The 23,138-nt window shown below is 42.2% G+C and overlaps 1 protein-coding gene across 1 annotated transcript; it reads left to right on the top strand.

Moving 5' to 3' along the window:
• The first annotated feature begins 1,428 nt into the window (after positions 1-1,428).
• LOC132819902 (ewing's tumor-associated antigen 1-like) lies at positions 1,429-22,242 on the top strand. Its single transcript, XM_060831860.1, has 6 exons — positions 1,429-1,660; positions 12,068-12,205; positions 12,846-12,919; positions 13,904-14,004; positions 16,865-19,197; positions 20,259-22,242. Exons 1-6 carry the CDS (start codon positions 1,477-1,479, stop codon positions 20,375-20,377), a joined length of 2,949 nt encoding a protein of 982 aa, XP_060687843.1. The 5' UTR covers positions 1,429-1,476; the 3' UTR covers positions 20,378-22,242.
• The last annotated feature ends 896 nt before the right edge of the window (positions 22,243-23,138 follow it).

Raw genomic sequence — 23,138 nt, 5'->3', positions numbered from 1 at the left:
TTCCCTGGAGCATTGGAGGCTGAGGGGTGACCTTGCAGAGGTTTATAAAATCATGAGGGGCACGGATAAGGTAAATGGACAAGATCTTTTCCCTGGGGTGGGGGATTCCAGAGTAGGAGGGCACAGGTTTTGGGTGAGAGGGACAAGAGTTAAAAAGGACCTGAGGGGTAATGTTTTCATGCAGAGTGTGGTGCATGTATGGAATGAGCTTCCAGAGGAAGTGGTGGAGGCTGGTACAATTATAACATTTAAAAGGCATCTGTATGTGTATATGAATAGGATGGGTTTAGAGGGATAGGGGCCAAATGCTGGCAAATGGAACTAGAATACATAGCATATCTGGTCAGCATGAACGAGTTGCTCTGAAGGGTCTGTTTCCATACTGTACATCTCTGTGTTTTATCTTAGCCTGCCTGGCACCCTCTCCTCATTCCTAATGAAGGGCTTATGCCCGAAACGTCGAATTTCCTGTTCCTTGGATGCTGCCTGACCTGCTGTGCTTTAACCAGCAACACATTTTCAACTGTGATCTCCAGCATCTGCAGACCTCATTTTTTACCCGAACATCTCTGTGTTTAGGTTGGTATGGGGGCTCAGTGGTTAGCATTGCTGCTTCACAGCACCAGGGACCGGAGCTCAATTCCAACCTCAGGAATTTGTGGAGTTTGCGCATCCTCCCTGTGTCTGTGTGGGTTTCCTCTCAGATTCCAAAGATGTGCAGGTTTTTTTAGATTAGATTACTTACAGTGTGGAAACAGGCCCTTCGGCCCAACAAGTCCACACCGACCTGCCGAAGCGTAACCCACCCATACATTTACCCCCTACCTAATACTAGGGACAATTTAGCATGGCCAATTCACTTGACCCGCACATCTTTGGAATGTGGGAGGAAACCGGAGCACCCGGAGGAAACCCACGCAGACACGGGGAGAACGTGCAAACTCCACACAGTCAGTCGCCTGAGGCGGGAACTGAACCCGGGTCTACTGGCGCTGTGAGGCAGCAGTGCTAACCACTGTGCCACCGTGCCGCCCTTAAGGTTAGGTGGATTGGCCGTGCGAAGTTGGCCCATAGGGTCCAGGGATGTGTGGGTCAGGTGCGTTGGTCAGAGGTAAATATAGGGTAGGGGAATGGGTTACTCTTCAGAGGGTCAGTATGGACTTGTTGGGCCAAATGGCCTGTTTCCACCCTGTAGGGAATCTATAACTCTAGATGCTGTCAGACCTGCTGAGTTTCTCCAGCAATTCCAGATTTTGTCCTTTCCAACTTTGATGGACAGTTACTAGGGGGCGGGGACTAACCCTAGCAACGGCGCAGCCAATAGAAGACGGCGTCGACGTTGTCCCCAGCCAATGGGTGAACGGGAGCGGCCCCTTAAAGGGGAGGGGGCGGCGTCGGCGGGTTTTTATTTTCATCGCAGGCGGCGGCAAGATGGCGGCGCGGCCCCGGAGAGCGGCGCCGGGGACCGAGTGAAGGATGAAGAGGGAGGCGAGCCGCGGCGGCGGCGGCAGCAGTAACGCCAGGCCGAGGCGGACGCGGCTCCACCCGAGCCCGGGGCTCGCCGGCGAGCGAGGGGCTGGCCCCGGGTTGACTCCCCCGGCCCGGGCTGGCAGGCTGAGCCGAGGCTCCAGGTCTGCAGCTAGGCCCTGGGCCCCTGAAGGTGAACACTGGCCCAACCCCCCCCCCCCCCCCCGGCGTCCTCCCAGGCCCAGTATTACCCTTTCCCCATTCCCCCTCCTCCTTCTCCGCCCTGTCTCACCACTCACTCACTATCCCTCCCTCTCTCTCTCTCTCACACTCACCCTCTCTCCCCCTCACACTCTCTCCCTCTCACTCTCTCTCTGCCACTCACACTCACACACTCTCTCACTCACACACTCTCTCTCTCACACACTCTCTCTCTCTCTCTCACACACTCTCTCTCTCCCTCTCACTCTCTCTCTCTCTCTCTCCCTCTCACACTCTCTCTCTCCCCCTCACACTCTCTCTCTCCCCCTCACACTCTCTCTCTCCCCCTCACACTCTCTCTCTCCCCTCTCACACTCTCTCTCTCCCCCTCACACTCTCTCTCTCCCCCTCACACTCTCTCTCTCCCCCTCACACTCTCTCTCTCTCTCTCTCTCCCCCTCACTCTCTCTCTCTCTCTCTCTCTCTCTCTCCCCCTCACACTCTCTCTCTCTCTCTCTCTCTCTCCCCCTCACACTCTCTCTCTCTCTCTCTCTCTCTCCCCCTCACACTCTCTCTCTCTCTCTCTCTCTCTCCCCCTCACTCACTCACTCACACTCTCTCTCTTTGTAGAGAAACACAGGGACATCCACCCCCCATCCCCCCCAAAAAAACTCTCTGCTACAGCCACAAAATAAAACTGGGAATGAAAGAACTGTATTGGCAATAATAAAAACTGAAAACCAAAACTGGAACTTAAAAAACGTTGGGAGCACAAGAATAGGTCTGGGAAAAAAAATTGGAAGGCAAAAGTCTGGGGCATACAGAAAATATTTGGAGCAAAAGACTTACAAAAATTGGGAGCATATGACCAGGTCTAAGTAAATGTTGGGGGCAAAAGACTCTGGCTCAAAAAAAAACCTCAGCACTGGAATAAGAGGAGGAGGGATGAGAGCAACCAATGTTACAAATTCATAATGTCCACCGATAATAATTGGAATGAAATCAAACTATATTTGCAGCAAAACAAATCAGCATCCAAAGCTGGGGCCAACAAAAACTCGGGACAAGAAACTGGGATGGTAGGACGCTTGAGTGAAAATAAAAATAAAACTTGGTGAAAAAAGTGCTGCCCATTAGGAACTGAGAATAACAAAATTAGGATCAAAAAGCCAAAATGTAAGAAACATTGTAATCAGCAAAAGCTCTGGGGTGTGAAAACTGGGAATAAAGATCTTTTAGAGCAAAAGGAGGGGAAGAAAAGGGAATAAAAATCCATGTTAGCAGCCAAAAACAGAAATAAGACCAGCATCAAAACTGGGAGCAAAAAGACTAGGTGAAAATGGAGGGATAACAATGTTGGAGAGAAAAAAGGAAAGATATAAATAGAGTGAAAACTGGCAGAATGAAAAACCTCAGTCAAAAACCAGAAAGCCAAAAGCTTAGAGTAAATTATACTGCATTGACAGCAAGAATATGAAGTAGAAAAACCCAGGACAGCAATTATTGTATGGGCAAGATTTGCACGTGTATCTGTTTGGACACTTCATTTTATAAAAGAATGTTTTCTTTCCTCCGCAGATTGGATTAATTGAAAACTCTGCTGTGCAGACAGTTTTTACACCCATTGCCCCTGTGCTCTCTGGACTGCATTGTTCTCCTAGTTCAATAATGCCTTGCTCTTTTCCAATCTGTCCGTGATTATGCTCTTCGCTCTTCTTAACTTCTCTAGACCCACAGCTCCCTGAGATATTTCTGTTCTCCAGTGTATTTTGCCGATGCTGGCCTGTTCAGCTTTCTTAATTTTAATTGCTCCACCATTAGCTGTCATGCCTGGATCCTATGCCAAGCAACCCCCCTCCCCTAGACAAACCTGTTTAGCTATCTCTACTGTTGTAATACATCTTTTAAGACCCACCTGTTTGTCTTGGTCACAGCCTGTTATGACTGTTAAAAAATTACACAATACCAGGTTATATTCCAACAGGTTTATTTGGAAGTACAAGCTTTCGGAGGTTTGTTCAATATATCACATCAGTTGTATGACACTATGATCTTTTGGTATAAATTCTGTGTCCTATGATCCTGCTCCGCTAGCTACGTAATGAAGGAACAGTGTTCCAAAAGCTTGTATTTCCAAATAAACCTGTTGGTCTATAACCTGGTGTTGTGTGATTTTTAGCTTTGTCCACTCCAGTCCAGCACCGGCACCTCCAAATCTTATGATGATACCAGATTTTATCTGATAGCCTACCTGTGAAACAGCTTGGGATGTTTTAGCGTGTAAGAGTATTATATATAAATGCTGTTTACACAATGCCAAAGGCCAAAACAGGGCATGGTAGGGAGAAGGGTAGCCATGGGGCAAACTATCATTGTAGGACAAAAGTAAGTCAGGGAAAATGCAAAGAATAAGGGAGACGTCTTAAGTCTAGATTAAAATCAGGAAACGCTACTTCCTGCTTAGGGTGGTAGAAAGTTGTGAAAAACTCTCCCACAAAAAAAAGTAGATGCTGCTTGAACTAATAACTCCAAAATTTTGACATTGCTAGATTTCTGCTAGCCAGAAACATTAATGAGACTAGAGGAAACTAAGACATGATCTTGTTAATCATTGACTGATCATTCTTGAGAGCTGAATAGCCTGTCCCTTTTGAGTTGTTAGTGTCTGTGAAAGGGTGTGTGTGTACAGTGCAATGGGGTCTCCTGTAATGTGACATGAACCCAAGGTCCTGGTTAAGACCCTCCCTATGGGTACTGAACTTAGCTATCAGCCTCTGCTCAGCCACTTTTCACTGCTGCCTGTCCTGGAGTCCACCTTGGAGGATGGTCACCCAAAGGTCTGAGGTCGAATGTCCCAGACAGCTGAAGTGTTCTCCAACTGGGAGAGAACACTCCTGTGTGTTAATTGTGTGGTGCCCATTCATCTATTGCCATTGCCTCTGCTCAGTTTCACCAATGTACCGTGCCTCAGGTACCTTGCCTGCACTGTATGAGATAGACAACATTGGCTGAGTCACATGAGCACTTGCCACATACATGGTGGGAGGTGTCCCCACGTGTAATGGTGGTATCCATGTCCACACTCTGACATGTCTTGCAGTGTCTACCTTGACAAGGTTGTATGGTCTTGTCCTAAAGGCCGGGCAGTTTGCTATGAACAATGATCTGTTTGAGGTTTGATGGCTGTTTAAAGGCGAGAAGTGGAGGTGTGGGGAAGGTCTTGGCAAGGTGCTCATACTCCTGTAACTTTGTACACCCCAGTCCAACACTGGCACCTCCAAATCCAACTTATGACTGAAGTGGGAAGGCTGGTGAGCAAAGTAAGAGAAATTAAACCTTGGCTGATGAAGGCATGTGTGATGGTTTCGTCACGTGATAGTGATGACATGGAAACAAGTGATGATGCAAACATTCTATGTCCTTTGATGTGATAAAGATTATGCATATGGTTTCAGTTGTAAAGCAATCTCTTGATAAAGGAAGCTTAAAGTTTACAAACTCCTTTGTCATGATAGTAGCTCAATCATCTTAACAGCTGACAAGAGGGAGAGGCTCTAAGTGACGTATATACATCAGCAGGCAATCACAGTAGATAAAAGAAGGTTTTATCTACTGTGATGACTAGTTTAGGCATATTCATCAAGGTTTTACCTAGACATTCATTGTGCAAATACATGCTGTGGGAGACCTCAGACTCATCTGCAGTTCATCCTTTATCTGTATTACTCTCATCAGGAGCGGGAAGGAAACATATAGGAGTGAATAGTATACAGGCATACTTTTAGTGTGGTAGTAGTGTTCTTACCTCTGGGCCAGAAGATCTGCGTTCAAGTCCCGACTGCTCCAGACAACATATCTGAGCAATTTGATTGAAATACTTATAAATGTACTTTTCACTCTTTAAAATGTAACCATTTGCCATTAATGTCCAATTTTCCATCTAGTTCGTTGATCTCCCTTTGTCTTGGAGTCAAGAGTGTCTGAATTCAAGCACCCACGATATAAAATCATGTGGGGTGTAGATAAGGTTAATGGTGGATGTCTTTTCTCTAGGATGGAGAGAGATTTAAAAAATACATCGGGGCAAATCTTTTACACAAGGTGGTTCGTATGTGGAATGAACTTTCTGAGGAAATGGTGAATGTGCGGACAGTTACAATGTTTAAAAGACTTTTGGATAAGTACATGAATAGAAAAGATTTGAAGGGCGATGGGCCAGGGACAGGCAGGTGGGACGAGTTCAGATTGGGATTGTATTCAGCATGAACTGGTTGGATCAAAAGGTCTGCTTCTATGGTGCATGACTATGTAAGGATATAGAGCTGAAAATGTGTTGCTGGAAAAGCGCAGCAGATCAGGCAGCATCCAAGGAGCAGGAGAATCGACGTTTCGGGCATGAGCCCTTCTTCAGGAAACAGACCCTTCCTATGTAAGGATATAATCTAGGATAGAAAATAAAGGAGTGCTGAATTGTTGATAGTACGTTACTTTGATTACAATTTTAAACAAAGAGTCATCCATCTGAGGTGAATAGTGCTGTGTCCTCACTAAAGCATTGCCAGTAAGATTAGAGTAACTAGACACTGAAATGTTTGTGGAGTTTTCAGCATATACATTGACTGCTGTATTAATGCTTAATGTACTGAGCTTTGAGTTTTCTGAACATCAGACCATCAGTAAATACAAATTAATTGTTTTCCCAAGCTGCTAGAATCAGTAATATGGTGTAAGAAATACTCTTTGTAGGACACCTGCATGGGCCCCAGCTATGCCTGCCTCTTTGTAGGATATGTGGAACAGTCCATCTTCCGCAACTACACTGGCACCACCCCCACCTTTTCCTCCGCTACAGCGATGACTGTATCGGCGCTGCCTCGTGCTCCCACGAGGAGGTTGAACAGTTCATCAACTTTACCAACACCTTCCATCCCGACCTCAAATTCACCTGGACCATCTCAGACTCCTCCCTCCCCTTCCTAGACCTTTCCATTTCTATCTCGGGCGACCGACTCAACACAGACATCTACTATAAACCGACTGACTCCCACAGCTACCTGGACTACACCTCCTCCCACCCTGTCCCCTGTAAAAACTCCATCCCATATTCCCAATTCCTTCGTCTCCGCCGCATCTGCTCCCAGGAGGACCAGTTCCAAATACCGTACAGCCCAGATGGCCTCCTTCTTCAAGGACCGCAGATTCCCCCCAGACGTGATCGACGATGCCCTCCACCGCATCTCCTCCACTTCCCGCTCCTCTGCCCTTGAGCCCCGCCCCTCCAACCGCCACCAAGACAGAACCCCACTGGTTCTCACCTACCACCCCACCAACCTCCGTATACAGCGTATCATCCGCCGTCATTTCCGCCAACTCCAAACGGACCCCACCACCAGGGATATATTTCCCTCCCCTCCCCTATCAGCGTTCCGCAAAGACCACTCCCTTTGTGACTCCCTCGTATGGTCCACACCCCCCCACCAACCCAACCTCCACTCCTGGCACCTTCCCCTGCAACCACAGGAAATGCAAAACTTGCACCCACACCTCCTCCCTTACTTCTTTCCAAGGCCCCAAGGGATCCTTCCATATCCGCCACAAATTCACCTGCACCTCCACACACATCATCTATTGTATCCGCTGCACCCGATGTGGCCTCCTCTATATTGGGGAGACAGGCCGCCTACTTGCAGAACGCTTCAAGGAACACCTCTGGGACGCCCGGACCAACCAACCCAACCACCCCGTGGCTCAACACTTTAACTCTCCCTCCCACTCCACCGAAGACATGCAGGTCCTTGGACTCCTCCACCGGCAAAACATAACAACACGACGGTTGGAGGAGGAGCGCCTCATCTTCCGTCTGGGAACCCTCCAGTCACGAGGGATGAACTCAGATTTCTCCAGTTTCCTCATTTCCCCTCCCCCCATCTTGTCTCAGTCGATTCCCTTGAACTCAGCACCGCCCTCCTAACCTGCAATCTTCTTCCTGACCTCTCCGCCCCCACCCCACTCCGGCCTATCACCCTCACCTTGACCTCCTTCCACCTATCACATCTCCATCGCCCCCCCCCCCCAAGTCCCCCCTCCCCCCTCCCTACCTTTTATCTTAGCCTGCCTGGCACACACTCCTCATTCCTGATGAAGGGCTCTGGCCCGAAACGTCGAATTTCCTGTTCCTTGGATGCTGCCTGACCTGCTGCGCTTTAACCAGCAACACATTTTCAGCTAAGAAATACTCTTGTATTGATCGTCTCTATCCAAAACCTGGGAAAGGTTCTGTTTCCAGATACTACAACTGTGGTTTAGAGTGGTCTGAAGCCCTATCTCTCTGCCCATCATAGAGCTTCAGTGGTTATGATCAGCTTGAGAGTCATTTCTGAGCAGTAGATATCTACCAGAAACAAAGTTCTCTCCTCTTGTCACCTGTGATTTTAGACAGGAGTGCAGCTGAAGATTTATAACTTGTAATGAGTTCGCTTGCACACAGCCTGCAGGAGGAACATCTCGAGCATATTATGGTATCTTAATTGTGTAGTGTTCTTATACTTTCAATTCAGAACTGTTGAAAGAAAATTCTCAATTCAAACAAACCTTCAAAAGAATCCTATGTATCAAATACCATTACATTTTAAAGACTCTTACCCTGAAAATGTTCTAATGAAAAAATGTATTCCCTTGTTGAAGACATTTGAGCTATCAAAATCGTGAGGAGCGCAGCTAGGGTGAATAGTCAAAACCTTTTCCCAGGGTACAGGAGTCAAAAACAAGAAGGCATAGGTTTAACATGAGAGGGAAAAGATTTAAGAGGAATCTGAATGGCAACTTCTTCATACAGAGAGTGCTCGGGGTGTGGAGCAAGCCAGAGGTGATGGTGAAGCCAGGTACAATTCAACATTTCTTTGTATGTTCTCGTGGAGTTACTTATAATCACCAGAACAAACAGAATCTCAGGTGAAGGTTTCTTCAGGGACACTTGAAGTGTTCCATTGTGGCCTAGAATAAAGTGTCACATGAGATGAGCAAATCAAATTCTGAAATGGGGCCTTCAATTTGCATTGGAGGAGGAGAGAGTGAGGACTGCAGACACTGGAGATCAGAGTTGCGAGTGTGGTGCTGGAGAGGCACAGCGGGCCGGGCAGCATCTGAGGAGCAGGAGAGTAAACGTTTTGGGCATAAGCCTGATGAAGGGCTTATGGAATTCCCGAAGGAATTCCTGCAGAAGGGCTTATGCCTGAAGCATCGATTCTCCCGCACCTCGGCTGCTTCCTGACCAGCTGTACTTTTCCAGCCCCACACTCTCGTTTCATCTTGTGCGGTTCTAACTCCGAGATAAATCTTTTACTGCTGATCCAAAATGTCTATCTCTGTGCTCTATGAACTTTCCTAAATTACGCAAGCTTTAAATTTGCAGCTTGATCTTTGCAGCATTGTGTGAAATCCTGTCCACTATGACCCATTATCAGCCATCGTGGCTGCACGGTGGCTCAGTGGTTAGCATTGCTGCCTCACAATGCCAGCGACCCGGGTTCGATTCCAGCCTCAGGTGACTGTATGGCGTTTGCACATTCTCCCCATGTCTGTGTGGGTTTCCTCTGAGTGCTCCTGTTTCCTCCCACAATCCAAAGATGTGCAAGTTAGGTGAATTGGCCGTGCTAAACTGCCCATAGTGTTAGGTGCATTAGTCAGAGGGAAATGGGTCTGGGTGGGTTTCACTTCGAAGAGTCGGTGTAGACTGATTGGGCTGAACGGCCTGTTTCCATACTGTAGGGAATCTAATCTAATCTAATCTAAAACTATGTAAAAGGCATCTGGATGGGTACATGAATAAGAAAGGTTTGGAGGGATATGGGACTAGATGGTTTAGAGTATCTGCTTGGCGTGGACGAGTTGGACTGAAGGATCCTTTTCTGTGCTGAAAAACTCTGTGACTCTGTTTTTTGTTTTTAGTCTTTGTGCAGAATGGTGGTAGAGGTTAGCAATTGGTTTTAATTTTGTGCACGGTTTATCAAAATCTTACAATGAAATAATAAAAACCCATATGTTGTTCAGATGGGATTAAGTTTCAATTCCAGGATTTGGAGGTTGTGTCATTCAATCTGGTTTCCAAAGGCAACACAATTGAATGGTACATGTATCACTTTTGCATTTTATTCCTGTGTTGAAGTTTAATGCTACTTTGAGGAGTGATTCCTTTCTGTGATGCAATTGAATCTGGAACTGCTGATTGTGAACCAAATACTGTAATCCATTCCTGACAATTGGAAGTAATTTTCTCACTTCGGTAATTCAAGTGAAGATGATATTTAGGATTGTCATTTGGACTCGAGTGTGGAACACTTGTGTATACCAGATGCCTGTACTTGCAGACAGGAAGAACATAATGTCAATGCACAGTGCCTGTTTCAACTCAACAAAGCAGCTGACATCCATTTGCTGGTTCATTTTTCAGGGCAAAGCCTTGAACAATCTGAATCCATCTGTCTGATTCAAAATTTAAGCAAACTATGGCAATTAACTGTCATGGAGATGTACAGCACGGAAACAGACCCTTCGGTCCAACTCGTCCATGCCGACCAGATATCCCAACTTAATCTAGTCCCACTTGCCAGCACCTGGCCCATATCCCTGCAAACCATTCCTATTCATATACCCATCCAGATGTCTTTTAAATGTTGCAATTGTACCAGCCTCCCCCACTTCCTCTGGCAGCTCATTCTATACGCACACCATACTCTGCGTGAAAAAGTTGCCCTTTATATCATCTTCCCCTCTCACCCTAAACCGATGCCCTCCAGCTCTGGTCTCCCCCACCCCAGGGAAAAGACCTTGTCTATTTACCCTATCCATTGCCCCTCATGATTTTATAAACCTCTATAAGCTCACCCCTCAGCCTCCGACACTCTGGGGTAAAGACCCCCAGCCTATTCAACTTCTCCCTTTAGCTCAAATCCTCCATCCCTGGCAACATACCTGTAAATCTTTTCTGAACCCTTTCAAGTTTCACAACAAATTTCCAATAGGAAGGAGACCAGAATTGCACGCAATATTCCAAAGTGGCCTAACCAATGATCAGGTCCTGGGGATTTATCTACCTTTGTACTTTTCAAGACATCCAGCACGACCACCTCTCTGTTTCTGTCACAGCACAGACTGTTCGTAATTATTTGCTGGTAACATTTTCCACAACCCCTCTGCTGAGCAGAGTCCACTTGGCAAACAATCAGCACTAATACAGTATAAATATTAGGTTTTACCCTAAAAAAATCCTCTACAGCTTTTTTTCAGCAATAATAAATGTAGCATTCATGCTCAAAATTATTAAATTCAGATAATTCAAATATAAGTCAGGTGAATTGGCCAAGCTAACTTGCCCATAGTGTTAGGTGCATTAGTCAGGGGTAATTGTAGGGGAATGGATCTGGGTGGGTGCTCTTCGGAGGGTTGGTGTGGACTTGTTGGGCCGAAGGACCTGTTTCCACACTGTAGGAAATCTAATCTAATCATAATGACGATCTAAAATTGCACATGGATAATTTAACTTGCAATTCTGAGAGCACTCAGAAAAAATATTAATATGCATTTTCTCCAGTAGTTTTCCTGTTTACTATCTTTGAAGGCATTGGCTGCTCACTGTGCTCAGATGCCATCCTTTACCATAACCCTGTGCCCATTTTTTACACACATTGTCTGTGATTATTGGCAGGCTGTTTGAGAAGGTTGGTCTGCACAACTGAGGCTCCTGGCCTCAGCTGACATCCCTGTGAGCACATCAAGCAGGAGTCTATGGACTGGTAATTAGGACTCAGATTGCAAACTACTCGTTTCCTCATTCAGTGCTTTAGCACCTGTACTGTACAGCTGAGATTAATGCACTTTTCACAAGGGAGACGGATTCTTTGGGACCCTTTGGATTCTATCATCCCTCAGGGAAAGCCCACGAAGAGAGTTTTCAATATTTAATGACTGAAAGAATAATTTCCCTTAGTGTGAGGTTTATTTGAATGTTTCTTATTAGCAAGTCTTTGGAAGGTAGCAGGTCATCTTGTGAGTAGATAGTAGTTACATTGTAATGATAGTGGTAATAAATTGGAACTGGATTATTGTGCCTAAGTGGAACATTTCTCCCCTGAAGTATTTCATCTCTTGGGAATTAACAATAGACACTAAATCCACTATATAAAAAGTTACAAAATTATTCGTAAATGGACACATTTATTTCAGACATTACTTTGTTATTCTGTGGTTCATGTCCTTTCCCATGTTTCTTTGTAAAAATATTCGTTTTTCCATCCTAAATAAATGCTGTTCTAAACTGGGTGGATAGCCTCTTCTAAGTATAATTATTTTTAACTGCACTCCCAGTTTTTGTACTATTTTTAAATCTATTTTTATTTTACAGAAATATTGTCGAATAAAACTCCTAAGAGGATATTGAAAAAGCAACAGCACATTGCAAATCACAATTCCCCTGTCAATGACAATGAGTTACAACAGGATATTTATTGGGACCAACACTCTCCAACCACATTTAAATTGGGTAATGTAACACATTATCAAGTATCTAAACATTATCAAGTGTCTTGAGTTTTATTCAGTCTTATTCTTGACTCTATTTTGATATTTTTCTCATTGTCTTGTCTCACCTGCCTAACTCTTCAGCATGTTTAGGACTTGAATTGGTCACTGCACAACAGTGCCCATGTATTGCCTATCATATTTTACTAGCCACATAGTTGCCAACAACAATTTTATGAACATTGCTATCTCATTAATATTTGTAAGTTTTGTCACTTACTGCCACATTTTATATCATTTGAAGCTGTTAAAATAAGAATTTTATTTTCTGGCAGAAAGACTGATGATTGTATGGGGTGCTGTTTCAAGTTGGAAGGCTAAGTAAGGGTTTTATAAAGCTCACTGCAAAGCCAATGAACAACTTTGCTAAAATGCTTGAAAACAGTTTCAGTTCAATGTGCTGAATATTAGTCTGTCGGCACCCCACAGCGTAATCCTTAGGCCATCATGTTTAAAATTGTGTAGGATCACTTTATTTTTGCTGATACGTTATAAAACACTAGATCCCAGCTTGTTTGAATTATTGTGCTTTTCTTCAAAAACATTTTGTTTTGTTGATCCTTATTGATAATCAAATTAGCTTCTCACCTTTGCTTGTGCAGGCATGGAAAAGAAGTCTGTGACTGGGCAACATGCAGTGGAAATATCTGACATTGTAAAGCGTATTGCCCCACAGGTAACCGACCACTTTGTAAACCTTCTGTTGCTTAGAGTTCTGAAAAGGTTAGGAATTGATTGGTGTAAGCATCACCCACTGTGAGGATGTTGCAGGACTTGATCAGAGTAAAGAAGGAGATTGTAGGAAACGGATTTCGAGCTAACAATGCTCTTAGCTGTCTCTAGCAATATGGTCATATTCATGTAACTTGTAAATAATTGTGAGATAATAAACCTTATGTTGTTTATTCAAAGTGACCAGAAAGGATGTATCCTAATCTACCTTTGGGCTTGAAGGAACCCACTGACAATATTGGGTCTGAACAGTTTAATGTTATTGAGCACATCCCAAACCTAGGGGAACTGGCTAATTATATTGTCTCTCAGTTGGTATCCATAATTCAGAGTTACTTCACAAAATCATTGAAAGATCATTGACCTGAAATCTGAACTCTAGTTTTCTCTCTCCATGGAAGCTGCCTAACTTGTGTGTGGTCGTTTGCTGGTCTATTTAGTTCAAGTCTCACTCATGTATTCCATTTAACCACTTCTTCATTACGATTTGGGGTTCGTTGTGCAGATGTAGTGTACTAAATGGATCAAGAAATACAATTTGCTGTGTTTGTCATGAGCGAATGGAATTCCTCCGTCCTGAACTGTGACTACCCCGGGCTATTTTCAGCTGTCTTTGATTTCAGTTGATTATCATTTCCCTGCTTTCATTAAAGTGTTAGGGATAAGCCTTAAAATCCTATCCATATTGATTCACGATGCTAGAGTATCGTCAGAAGATGAACAAATGAGGAACTAAGTTGGATTACCTGTCTCAGTTACTGTTGACACATCTCATAAAATTACAACTTTTCTTCAGCAAACAGAGATCCTGATTTAAATAAAATTCTTGTTACCTATTTTTAGTATTTTGTTCTTTGAAATACATTTAAATCAGGTAGAAATGTCTAAAGTTATTTGATGATTGATAGCCTTTCTTTTGGTTAAATAGCGATCCTCTGAAGTGCCTCTGAACCTATGGCTTGGTGAGGATGCAATCCAGTGTAGCCCCACCATTTCTTTTCGAGAGAGGATCAAAACAAATAATTCAAGGTATGTGCCACAAGCAGACTGTTTTACAGAGTCATAGAGTTATAGTGAGGTTGTACAAGTATTCGCTTGTAATGCAAATGTTACCATGCTCTTACTGTAAAATATTTGCATAAGCATTGATTAAGGAAATATATACATTTACATATCAAAAGATTTATACCCAAGTCACTTTATTAAGGGAAACGTCAAATTTTATGATGACGCTGGGCTAAAGTTGATGTATTCATAATTTATTGAAAAATTTTATGTTGTGATTAAGATGATAATATTACTTGCCAATGTCATGATGGCTCAAGATTATAAAATAGTTCAATGAATTCAAGAGGAAGTGTTTGTATTTCAATTTTGTTTAATATCTTATTGATATAAACAGAATTAGTTGCTAAGAAATGTGTACCCGGCAACTGTTGAAGAAGAGTCTGTAGCAAAACGTGTTAAGTTTAAGTGGAAGAAAGCTGTGCACGTGGTGTTCCCTCACCTGAGTGTACATGACACTCACATGTGAGAACTATTATAAATCAGTTTCAATCATTAAATAATATTCTGAGATTGGCTGTTCACAAAGTTGGACAAAACTACCTCATGTCAGATAAATCACTGAACTTTACATTTCTTTTCCAGGATATGCTGACCTTTTTTACTTGAGTTTTTAGGGGCATTATGGTAATAATACAATACCTTTATTGAACTGTTGTTCAAGTTTAAACGTGTCTGAGAAATACTTTCAGTTTAAAAACAGCTCTAAACTTCTTTACTTGCGGTTATTACTTTGATATTCACTTGTTCAGGGTATTAACAAATTGAACTTGGTTATAAACAACATTCTCAATTTAATATTCCTCTCCCTGGCAACTGCTGGAGGTTGAACCAGACAGTTTGCAAACACTCTATTTTGACCAGGTGTACTACCCACATACCCACTACATTGTATCACATTGCTCATACCCTCTATTTCCATCTCCTAACATTGTCAAACTTTACGTTTGCTTCAGATCTCAGGATCTCATAGATGCCTTTGTTACCTTCAGCTGTGACTATTTGAAAACACATGGAATGAGCTCTCCTACATTTAACCTACTGTGAACTTTAACATAAGAAGTAAGAGCAGGCAGAAGCCTTTTGACTTGTCAAACCTACCAAATCATTCATAAGATTGTAGCTAATCTGGTTGTGGCTTTAACTCCACTTTCCTGCCTGCAGACACTCTTACGGATTAAAATCTGTCTGCTTTGACTATATTCAGTGTCCCAGCCTCCACTACTCTCTGAGGTAGAGAATTCCAAAGATTGAGAGAAGCATTTGCTCATCTCCATTTAAAATGGGAGGCACCTTATTTTCAACTGTGCCCTCAGGTTTGAGATTCCCCCACTAGGGGAAACATCCACTCAGCATCAACCCTGCCAAACCCTCTCAGAATCTTTTATGAAATTTTGTAAAGCAGCTCTCATCTTTGTTTTTGTATCTCTGTCGATCCCGTACTTGCCTGTCCCTGCTCTCTCTGGGCCATATAATTCTCCAAGGTATCAGCAATCCTTGAATTCTGGCCTCTGGAACAGCTCTGATTTGAGTTGCTGCACTAACAGTGGCAGTGCCTTCGTTTACCTCGGCCTTACCTTCTGGAACTGCCTTCCTTAAACTTCTCCTCGTCTCTGCTTTTCCTTCCGTAAGATGTTCTTTGATCAAACTTTTGATATCTGCCCTGTGTTTCCTTTTTTTTTGTTCTGTCCCTATGAAACATTTGGCATTAAAGAGGCCATTAAAATAGAAATTGCTGTTTAAAATTCTCAACTATTTTAGCTGATGTGCTCTGTTTTGATACAGCATGGGAAAGAAACAAAATCAGGTATAAGTTGGAACTAGGCCAATTTTATTGCTTTTTCTTAATATTTTGAAATTTTATTCTGAAGTTTTACACATGCAGGTGTTAGTACTTTGCACAGATCTATCCATGTACATTGACCTGAGGGGAGAGTTCTTTCCCCACTGAAGTGTACACGCCACTCCGAGTTTTGGCCTGTGTATAAATGTGGCTACTTGCTGTGCATGTGCACAACGTAAGTCTCCCAATGCCTGCTTGTCTTATTGTTATTACCACTTGTAAACAGATGTTATACCTATCAAATTCACTTGTAAGCACAAATCCTTTACAAAATGCAACATGGAAATATAGAAGCAGGAGTAGGCTATTCAGCCTTGTAAGTCTGCTTCGTTATTCAGGTATAATCATGGATGATCTTTTATCTCAACACCACATTCCTGCATGTTCTCATATCCCTTGATATCTTGAATATCTAAAAAACTATCAATTTCTTATCAATGTGAGAAACTGCCCTCTGGTCAATTAGGGAAGTGCAATAAATGCTGACCTAGCCAGCGAAGCCCACGTTCCACGAATGAATTTTTAAAAAGTTTAAAATTTGCTGTCTTTCATTACCATTAATTCAGAAATCAGAATCTTTTTCTGATTTCAATTACCCTGTCCTCATCTAATGATTTCTTGCAAGTGCCACTTTTGATAGAAAGCTACTGATATTTTAACTTATACATTCTGAAGAAGAATCATATTGGACTTAAAATGTAAACTCTGTTTCTGTCTCCACAGACATAACTAGACCTGCTGAATTTTTGCAGCACTTTGTCTTTATTTCAGATTTTCAGCATCCCAGTATTTTGTTTGTATTAGGCTTCTTTGGGAGTTTACTTGCAGCTTGTTATATTGATTTGAAGTTGTTCATTAATGAAGTTCTTAAAAAAGGAAGCGAAATATTCATGCAAAGAAATTCAATTTTGCTTTTTAAAATATAATGCTTTATTTTACAAGTAGCTTGTTCGAATATGACAATTTTAAAATTCATTTTAGATTTCAAAGGAGCACAGATGAAGAACTGATGAAGTTAGCAAAGGAATTTGACCGGAATATGGTGGAACAAGATGTTGGTTATGGTCAGGAAGCCAGTGGAGTTAAGTGGACTTCAGATTCTGCGGATTGGGAACAGACACTGGGAACAGAACAACTGAATTCTGACCTTTCAGCATTTGAACAGATACCTGTGACTGCAATAACTGGGCAAGTTACAAATGGTACAAGCAGTATCGTTCCTGTAATTGAGCTACACAATCAGAACAGTAACCAGAAACCACTAGATCTAGAAGCTGAAGCTGCTGTTAATGCTTTGTTTGATGGACCCACCCAACATACTAGTCGACCTCTGAGTCAGGGCCTCTCAGGCAGTGACACTCCAAGTCCAAAAGCGGAGGAATCCTCTATTTCCAAAGTGGTTTCAGCACCTGCACAAGATGGTCTAGAGCCTGACAAATACAGCACTAATACAGCAGTAGTCGATCCGGTGACTTCCTGTCTGACTGGTAAGCTACCTAGTGACCTTCAAGCATCAAAGCCATTGGGAATAGACGCAGGGAACAGTACTTCCATTGACCACACTGCAAGCTCCAAGCACAACACCGATTTTGCTTGTGAAGCCGTCACCACAGGTGGTGAATTGGATCAGCAAAAAGATACTAATACTCGATTCATAGGTAAGGCAGGAGCACTTTGCACATCTGAAATGATTCCAGAGGATGATGGGTTTGATGACTGGGAGAATGATGACTGGATGGCAGAGGACTCTTTTATAATGCAAATTACACAGAACCCAGAGCTTATTGCCACGCCCAAAGAATGCAAGCATTTCCCGAACCAATCAGGTCACACCTTGGCTGCTGCTAACCAAAATGGTACAAACAAATGTAATGTTTTGACCAATTTGGAGGCTGCTCCTGGCACCGTGCCATCTTCATCCTTTGTGCAGCCGGTGCCTGGCCCTGTTCACAAATCTAAAGACTCTGAGATGATGGCTGAAGCTTTGCATTTTGCAAGAGGATCTGAGAGACCAAAGCCAAGGGCTACCTTTGTACTACAAAGCAAATCTAAAGATAAGATGAGTGAGCAGGCACCTCATGACAAAATTCAACAAAGCGATGCGTTTAAACCTGTGGTTAATACATTCATAAAAAATGAACAGAGGAATTCTGATATTCCAAGAGCTCAGTGTAATTCTCATCTGTTTAACGTACCTCGAATGGAATCAAGTGCCTTTACTCTCTCAAAACCTTTTAATCAACAGACATTGTGCAACGGTGGTATACAGATGAGTACAAAGGATACCCTTGTTACCACTGGCAGTTCAGTGCTTCCCAAATCCCTTGATCATTTGGGATCTGGAAGACCCTGTAGTGCTGCCTCACCGAGGAAGTTTGGTACCTTGCTGCAGAGTGCTCCACTTGCAGTGTCAACTGACGACTGGAATGATGAAAACTTCTCTGATGAAATTCAAAATATGTTTATCGAATTGGACAGTCAGTGGGGACCTAGTGATGATGATGATGATTTGAACAGGATGTGTGATGATGTAGAAAAGCAGATTCAAAGCCAGGACTCTGGGGCAGCAAGGATCAGTGAGGCCAACGAACTAAACAGAGTAAACAGCAACCAGACTTTAACAAGCAATGTTATTTTGCCTTTGAACATGCAAAAAAATCAGTTTACTGAGAGCTTGGATGGACAGCAAAAGCATTTAAATTACAATCAGTCTTTCCTCATGTCAGAAAGTGAAATCTCTAAAGGACAGTTAGCAGCAAAACAAAGTAATGCACCTTCCGTGAGGCATTTGCTAAGGCCCACAGATTTGACATGCCTGGTGTGTTCTGCAGCTACACTCCCTACCCAAAGCCATCATTTGAATTCCCTAAGCAGTTTCCAGGATTGCTGTTTGTCAAGCACTACCAACACGTGTGCAGTGAATTTGAACAGATCCAAATTTGTGCCTGGCTCTGGAAATGGTGCTGGCATTTCAAATTTGCTTCGGGCTTCAATCAGTGCAAACTTTGGCCATAGCCAGAAACTTTCTACATGTACTGTAACCGTGAATCACACAGCCCCCAAATCACAACATACTGCTGGCACTCCCAGGACTCCAAGGTTTAACTTCACTAAAATTATGGATTCGTCTGTGATGGGTGTTCAGGGAAACACCAGTAGTCATGTAATACAAAGGGCAAAGACTTTTGGCAACAGAGATCATGTGAAAAGCCCTGTGGAAAGAAATGTTCAGTCAAGTACATTTTCCACAGTGACGCGATATCCAGCAGCACCTCTAAAGAGACATTTTTCTGATTCTTCTTTACAGACCAAAGGTGAGAAGGTGTTCTCTCAACATTTTGTGTGCAATTTTGGTGAAATGTTACTCATGCCCTGTTACCTTAAATTTGTGATAACTGATGTCTTGTTTTCAGCGGCAGTACAGTATTTCAGATAAACACTATTACAGTGGTGATAATTTTCTGAATTTGCACTGTCACTGGGGAGCCTAACCACGCAGACTGGGCTACATGCCTGAATTTCGGATATGTGCTCCCAGGCAATAAATATTCCTGAACGGAAGACAAAATGAGGAAAGATAATCTCCTGCTACTTAGTGAATTTGGAATCAGTAGTTTAAAAAAGTTCCTCATTAATTATTTTCCAGTATTGTAATTCGTCCCTAAGTTGCTGAAGGCACAAATGAGGTGTCTCGATATTGTGACTGTAGCAATAGGAATTCACTGTTACTACCAAAAAGAGATTTTTTTGTGTGCTGGCATTTTTAATACAGATCAATAAAGCATGACTGATTTTAAAAAGGGGACATAATAACTGAGGCAGGTCATTTTGAAGGTAGTTATGGAAAAAGGCAGGAATCTCCAAGGCCTCGGGACTGTGACAAATGGGGCAGCAAAACTTGAGGAGGTTTCTGAAGTTAGAATGGGGAAGTGTCCTGCAGTTTGAAGGCAGGGTTTTAAATTAAATGCTAACCTATGGAGGCATAGTTAACTAACCCAAACCACAAGGATGAGGTGAGACTGATGAGCAAGTTGGATTCAACAAGGCAAGGGATGCAAGTTGCTGTTGGGGTTTATTGAGGTGGTAGACTGGTTGAGGATATTTGAGTACTCTGCAGAAGTGACAAAATCAAGAACCCACGCTTTAAAGTTCTGGAAAGCAGTACTTGACAGGCGGCTGTAATTCTTAGTGGATTGTTTTTCAGTGTTAGAATAGACACTGCTGGGATCTACATCAGCTCACCATCTCAAAATTCTGTTGAGCTAAAATTGAAACTTTTGAGTGACCTTTTATACAACTGTTATATGAAATGCAAATTATGCATCAGTGCTATTGTCCCAAAGGATATTTCTTGCTATGCTTTCCATTTGTGCAGTTTTGGAGAAGCCAGTAACAAAATGCTCATTGCAAGAGATTGAACAGAAGAAATTGGCAGCGTTGGCTCGGAGGAAGATGAAAATGCAAGCTAGCGATGCTCGTTCACCATCTACGTGACTTTGCAGATCCAAGGGACAGGTTACTAGAGGAATGTGATGAAGGAGATCATAGTCAGCTGAAAGAGTATACGTTTTCTTTCCAGAGAATTAGCTGTGCATCTTTTTCTCTGCAATGTAGCTGGACAAGTGAATGGAGGCTTGTGTTGGCTTATGAGAAAGCAGGTGTGTTTAATTATAATTACATTATTAAAAAGTACATTATAGTATTTCTCCCAGTGGTCTGTTTCTAATATCATGACTTAAAAGTCTTTGTGTTTTTAGTGTCACTTTTTCTTTTCACCCCTCTTTGTCTTAATTCAAGACTTTGATCCTCACTGTGTGTGCTTTGTGACTATTGGATTGTAAAAAGCATTTCATCTCTTCCCAAACTAATCTGAGACTAGTCCATGCAATTCCACCAGGAGTGGAGCTCTCAACTGGTCAGGAAAAGGAACCCTGGATATTTCCCCCCCCTTTAATGTAGTTTCACAAAGGCTTTGGATTGAAGCTGACATGATCTTGATATTTGTGGTTGCATCACCAAAGATCCTATCTGTAAACTTTCTAGAACCATTTATTATTTTGCTTGAAGCGTGAAACAAAATCCTAAGGTACACTTTCCTGGAATAATAACCAGTCATTGCAATCTTCTGCCACTTTTTCCTGATTTAATTTCAACAATTGGCAGCTTCAACAAGCATCATTAAATTAGGTCTAATGCAAATGTACTGTCTTTTTGCAAATAAGTGACTTGTTATAATACAAGGGATTCTTCTTGTAAAAAAAAACTGCTAATGCTTTGCACTGGTTTTAATTTCTTTGTTACAATTATTTTGCTTTTATACTGTTAGTTTGGTAGTGCACTTTTGAACATTGCTGAAGAAAGACATTTTAACAAAGTTTGTTGGCTTGTACTCATCAGAACCATTCACAAGAAAATAAAATGGAGCAACATTTTATACTGTATGAGAACAGCATGCTGACTGGTTGGAAAGAATCTACTTTCGAGACAATCACCACTATCTTCTTATTGTGTACATAAAATGTTGTTCCCCTTTACCTTGTATTTCTTGTGAAATGTTCTGATAAATGCAAGACAAAAATATGTCAGTCGGTTTTTTTTAAGCAATGTTTGTGTTTTAAGCTCCCTGAGATTCATGTTTCTCAGGCAAATGAGTAGAACCCAAACATTTCCTTGTCCACTATTTGAATGTTGCCATTAACCTATTATCAGCCCAAAGTTATACATTGATGGATCATGCAATAATGCTATGTCTTTGTTCTGGTTTTTTGCTAATGTGTCGATTACTAGAAAGTTAAACTCTTTCAATTTGACTTAACTTTCAACTGAGCTTTCTGAAGACTCCATTCTGTTATGCAGACTTGGGAGAGTGTTTAATTTGGTGTCAGGATACCACATAAAGCTCTTGTGACATTTTAATTCTGTCTTTGTTACACAATGTGGTTTAGATGGAATAACGTCAAATCAAGATTTTGCTGTATAAAAAAAAATTCTATTTTTTTCTAACCTACCTCAGAACATGGACATTTATACTTGATTCTGGCTAGTTGTTGCTTTGCAGTTCAGCTGATAATTACTGCTTTCTGATGATGTATTTATACGAATATCATACCTTTGTAGTAAAATTTTAATTTTATTTTGTTTAAGTTGTTTGCACTACATTGTTAATGTTAGAAAACCAGATCCTGAAATGACATCCGAGTTCAATAATATTGATCTGATCTGTACCATAACTGTCTTTAGGTTTCTATTGGCCTATGTACATTCTGTAATACTTTGGCAACTGTACATATGTAAGTATTTATGTATACCTGGTGCTTTTTAACCAGTGTCTAGACATCTAATTAAAAACAATTGAAGGACTCATTTGGTATTATAAAATGACGAACTAATGTACCTTGAATTCTTCTCATATGCAATCCCATTATTATTCCTAAGGGAATAATCCAGTTACGTTTCTATATTTGGTTGAGTGCATGATGAAAGTGTAACATGCTGTAGCAGTGGCGATGTTATGCTAAGGGTGTAGTGCACATCCTCCATTATTCCTGTTTACTTTCTTTTTAAAGAAAAGGTTCAGTTTCATTGGGTTTTAAATTGACTTAATTTTGAAATCTCAGAAAAACTGTAGTGCATCACTTCAAAAATCAAGAACCTGTTTATTACAAGCACAGCTAACTTGGTCTCAACTCGTATCCACAAGTCTCACGCAATATCCCTTTAAAAAGATTTTGCCAAAGGTGGTTCATTTAAGTTTTCTTTTTCACAGTCTGAACATGAGCGAAGTACAGAAAAAGAAGAATTGTGTTTGAATCTTTTCAATTGCATAGCATTCACATGCAAACGTGCACAGAGCTTAGCAAGTTCTTTGGTCCAACTTCCTGGTCCCTGTAAACTACCACTGCCCAGTTTCCATTGGAGCCCCTAAACCAGCTTCTATTGTAAGTCATTCATGTACAAGTAATGTTGACCCCCACAAATCCCATTTTGAAAGTGCAGTATGCATTCCTGCTCAAAACAGTTCCCACACTTCGACCTTCATATTGTTGCAGACCATTTTCTTCTTTCTCCAACCTTCTATTGCTCTCGAGTCCTTGAATAGTTGTCTTTTCGCAAATCTCTGCCTGTGTTTCTTGTCACTGGTCCACTCAGTTTACCACTTCTGACACAGCTCCAAAATGGTCCACTCAGTGTCACACATTACTGATGTGTACAGCGATCAATCCCATTTCATCCTTCTCCAAACACCCCTCTTGTC

This window comes from Hemiscyllium ocellatum, chromosome 10 (assembly GCF_020745735.1).
Source record: "Hemiscyllium ocellatum isolate sHemOce1 chromosome 10, sHemOce1.pat.X.cur, whole genome shotgun sequence".
Taxonomy (NCBI): domain Eukaryota; kingdom Metazoa; phylum Chordata; class Chondrichthyes; order Orectolobiformes; family Hemiscylliidae; genus Hemiscyllium; species Hemiscyllium ocellatum.
This window is presented reverse-complemented; position numbering and strand designations above follow the sequence as displayed.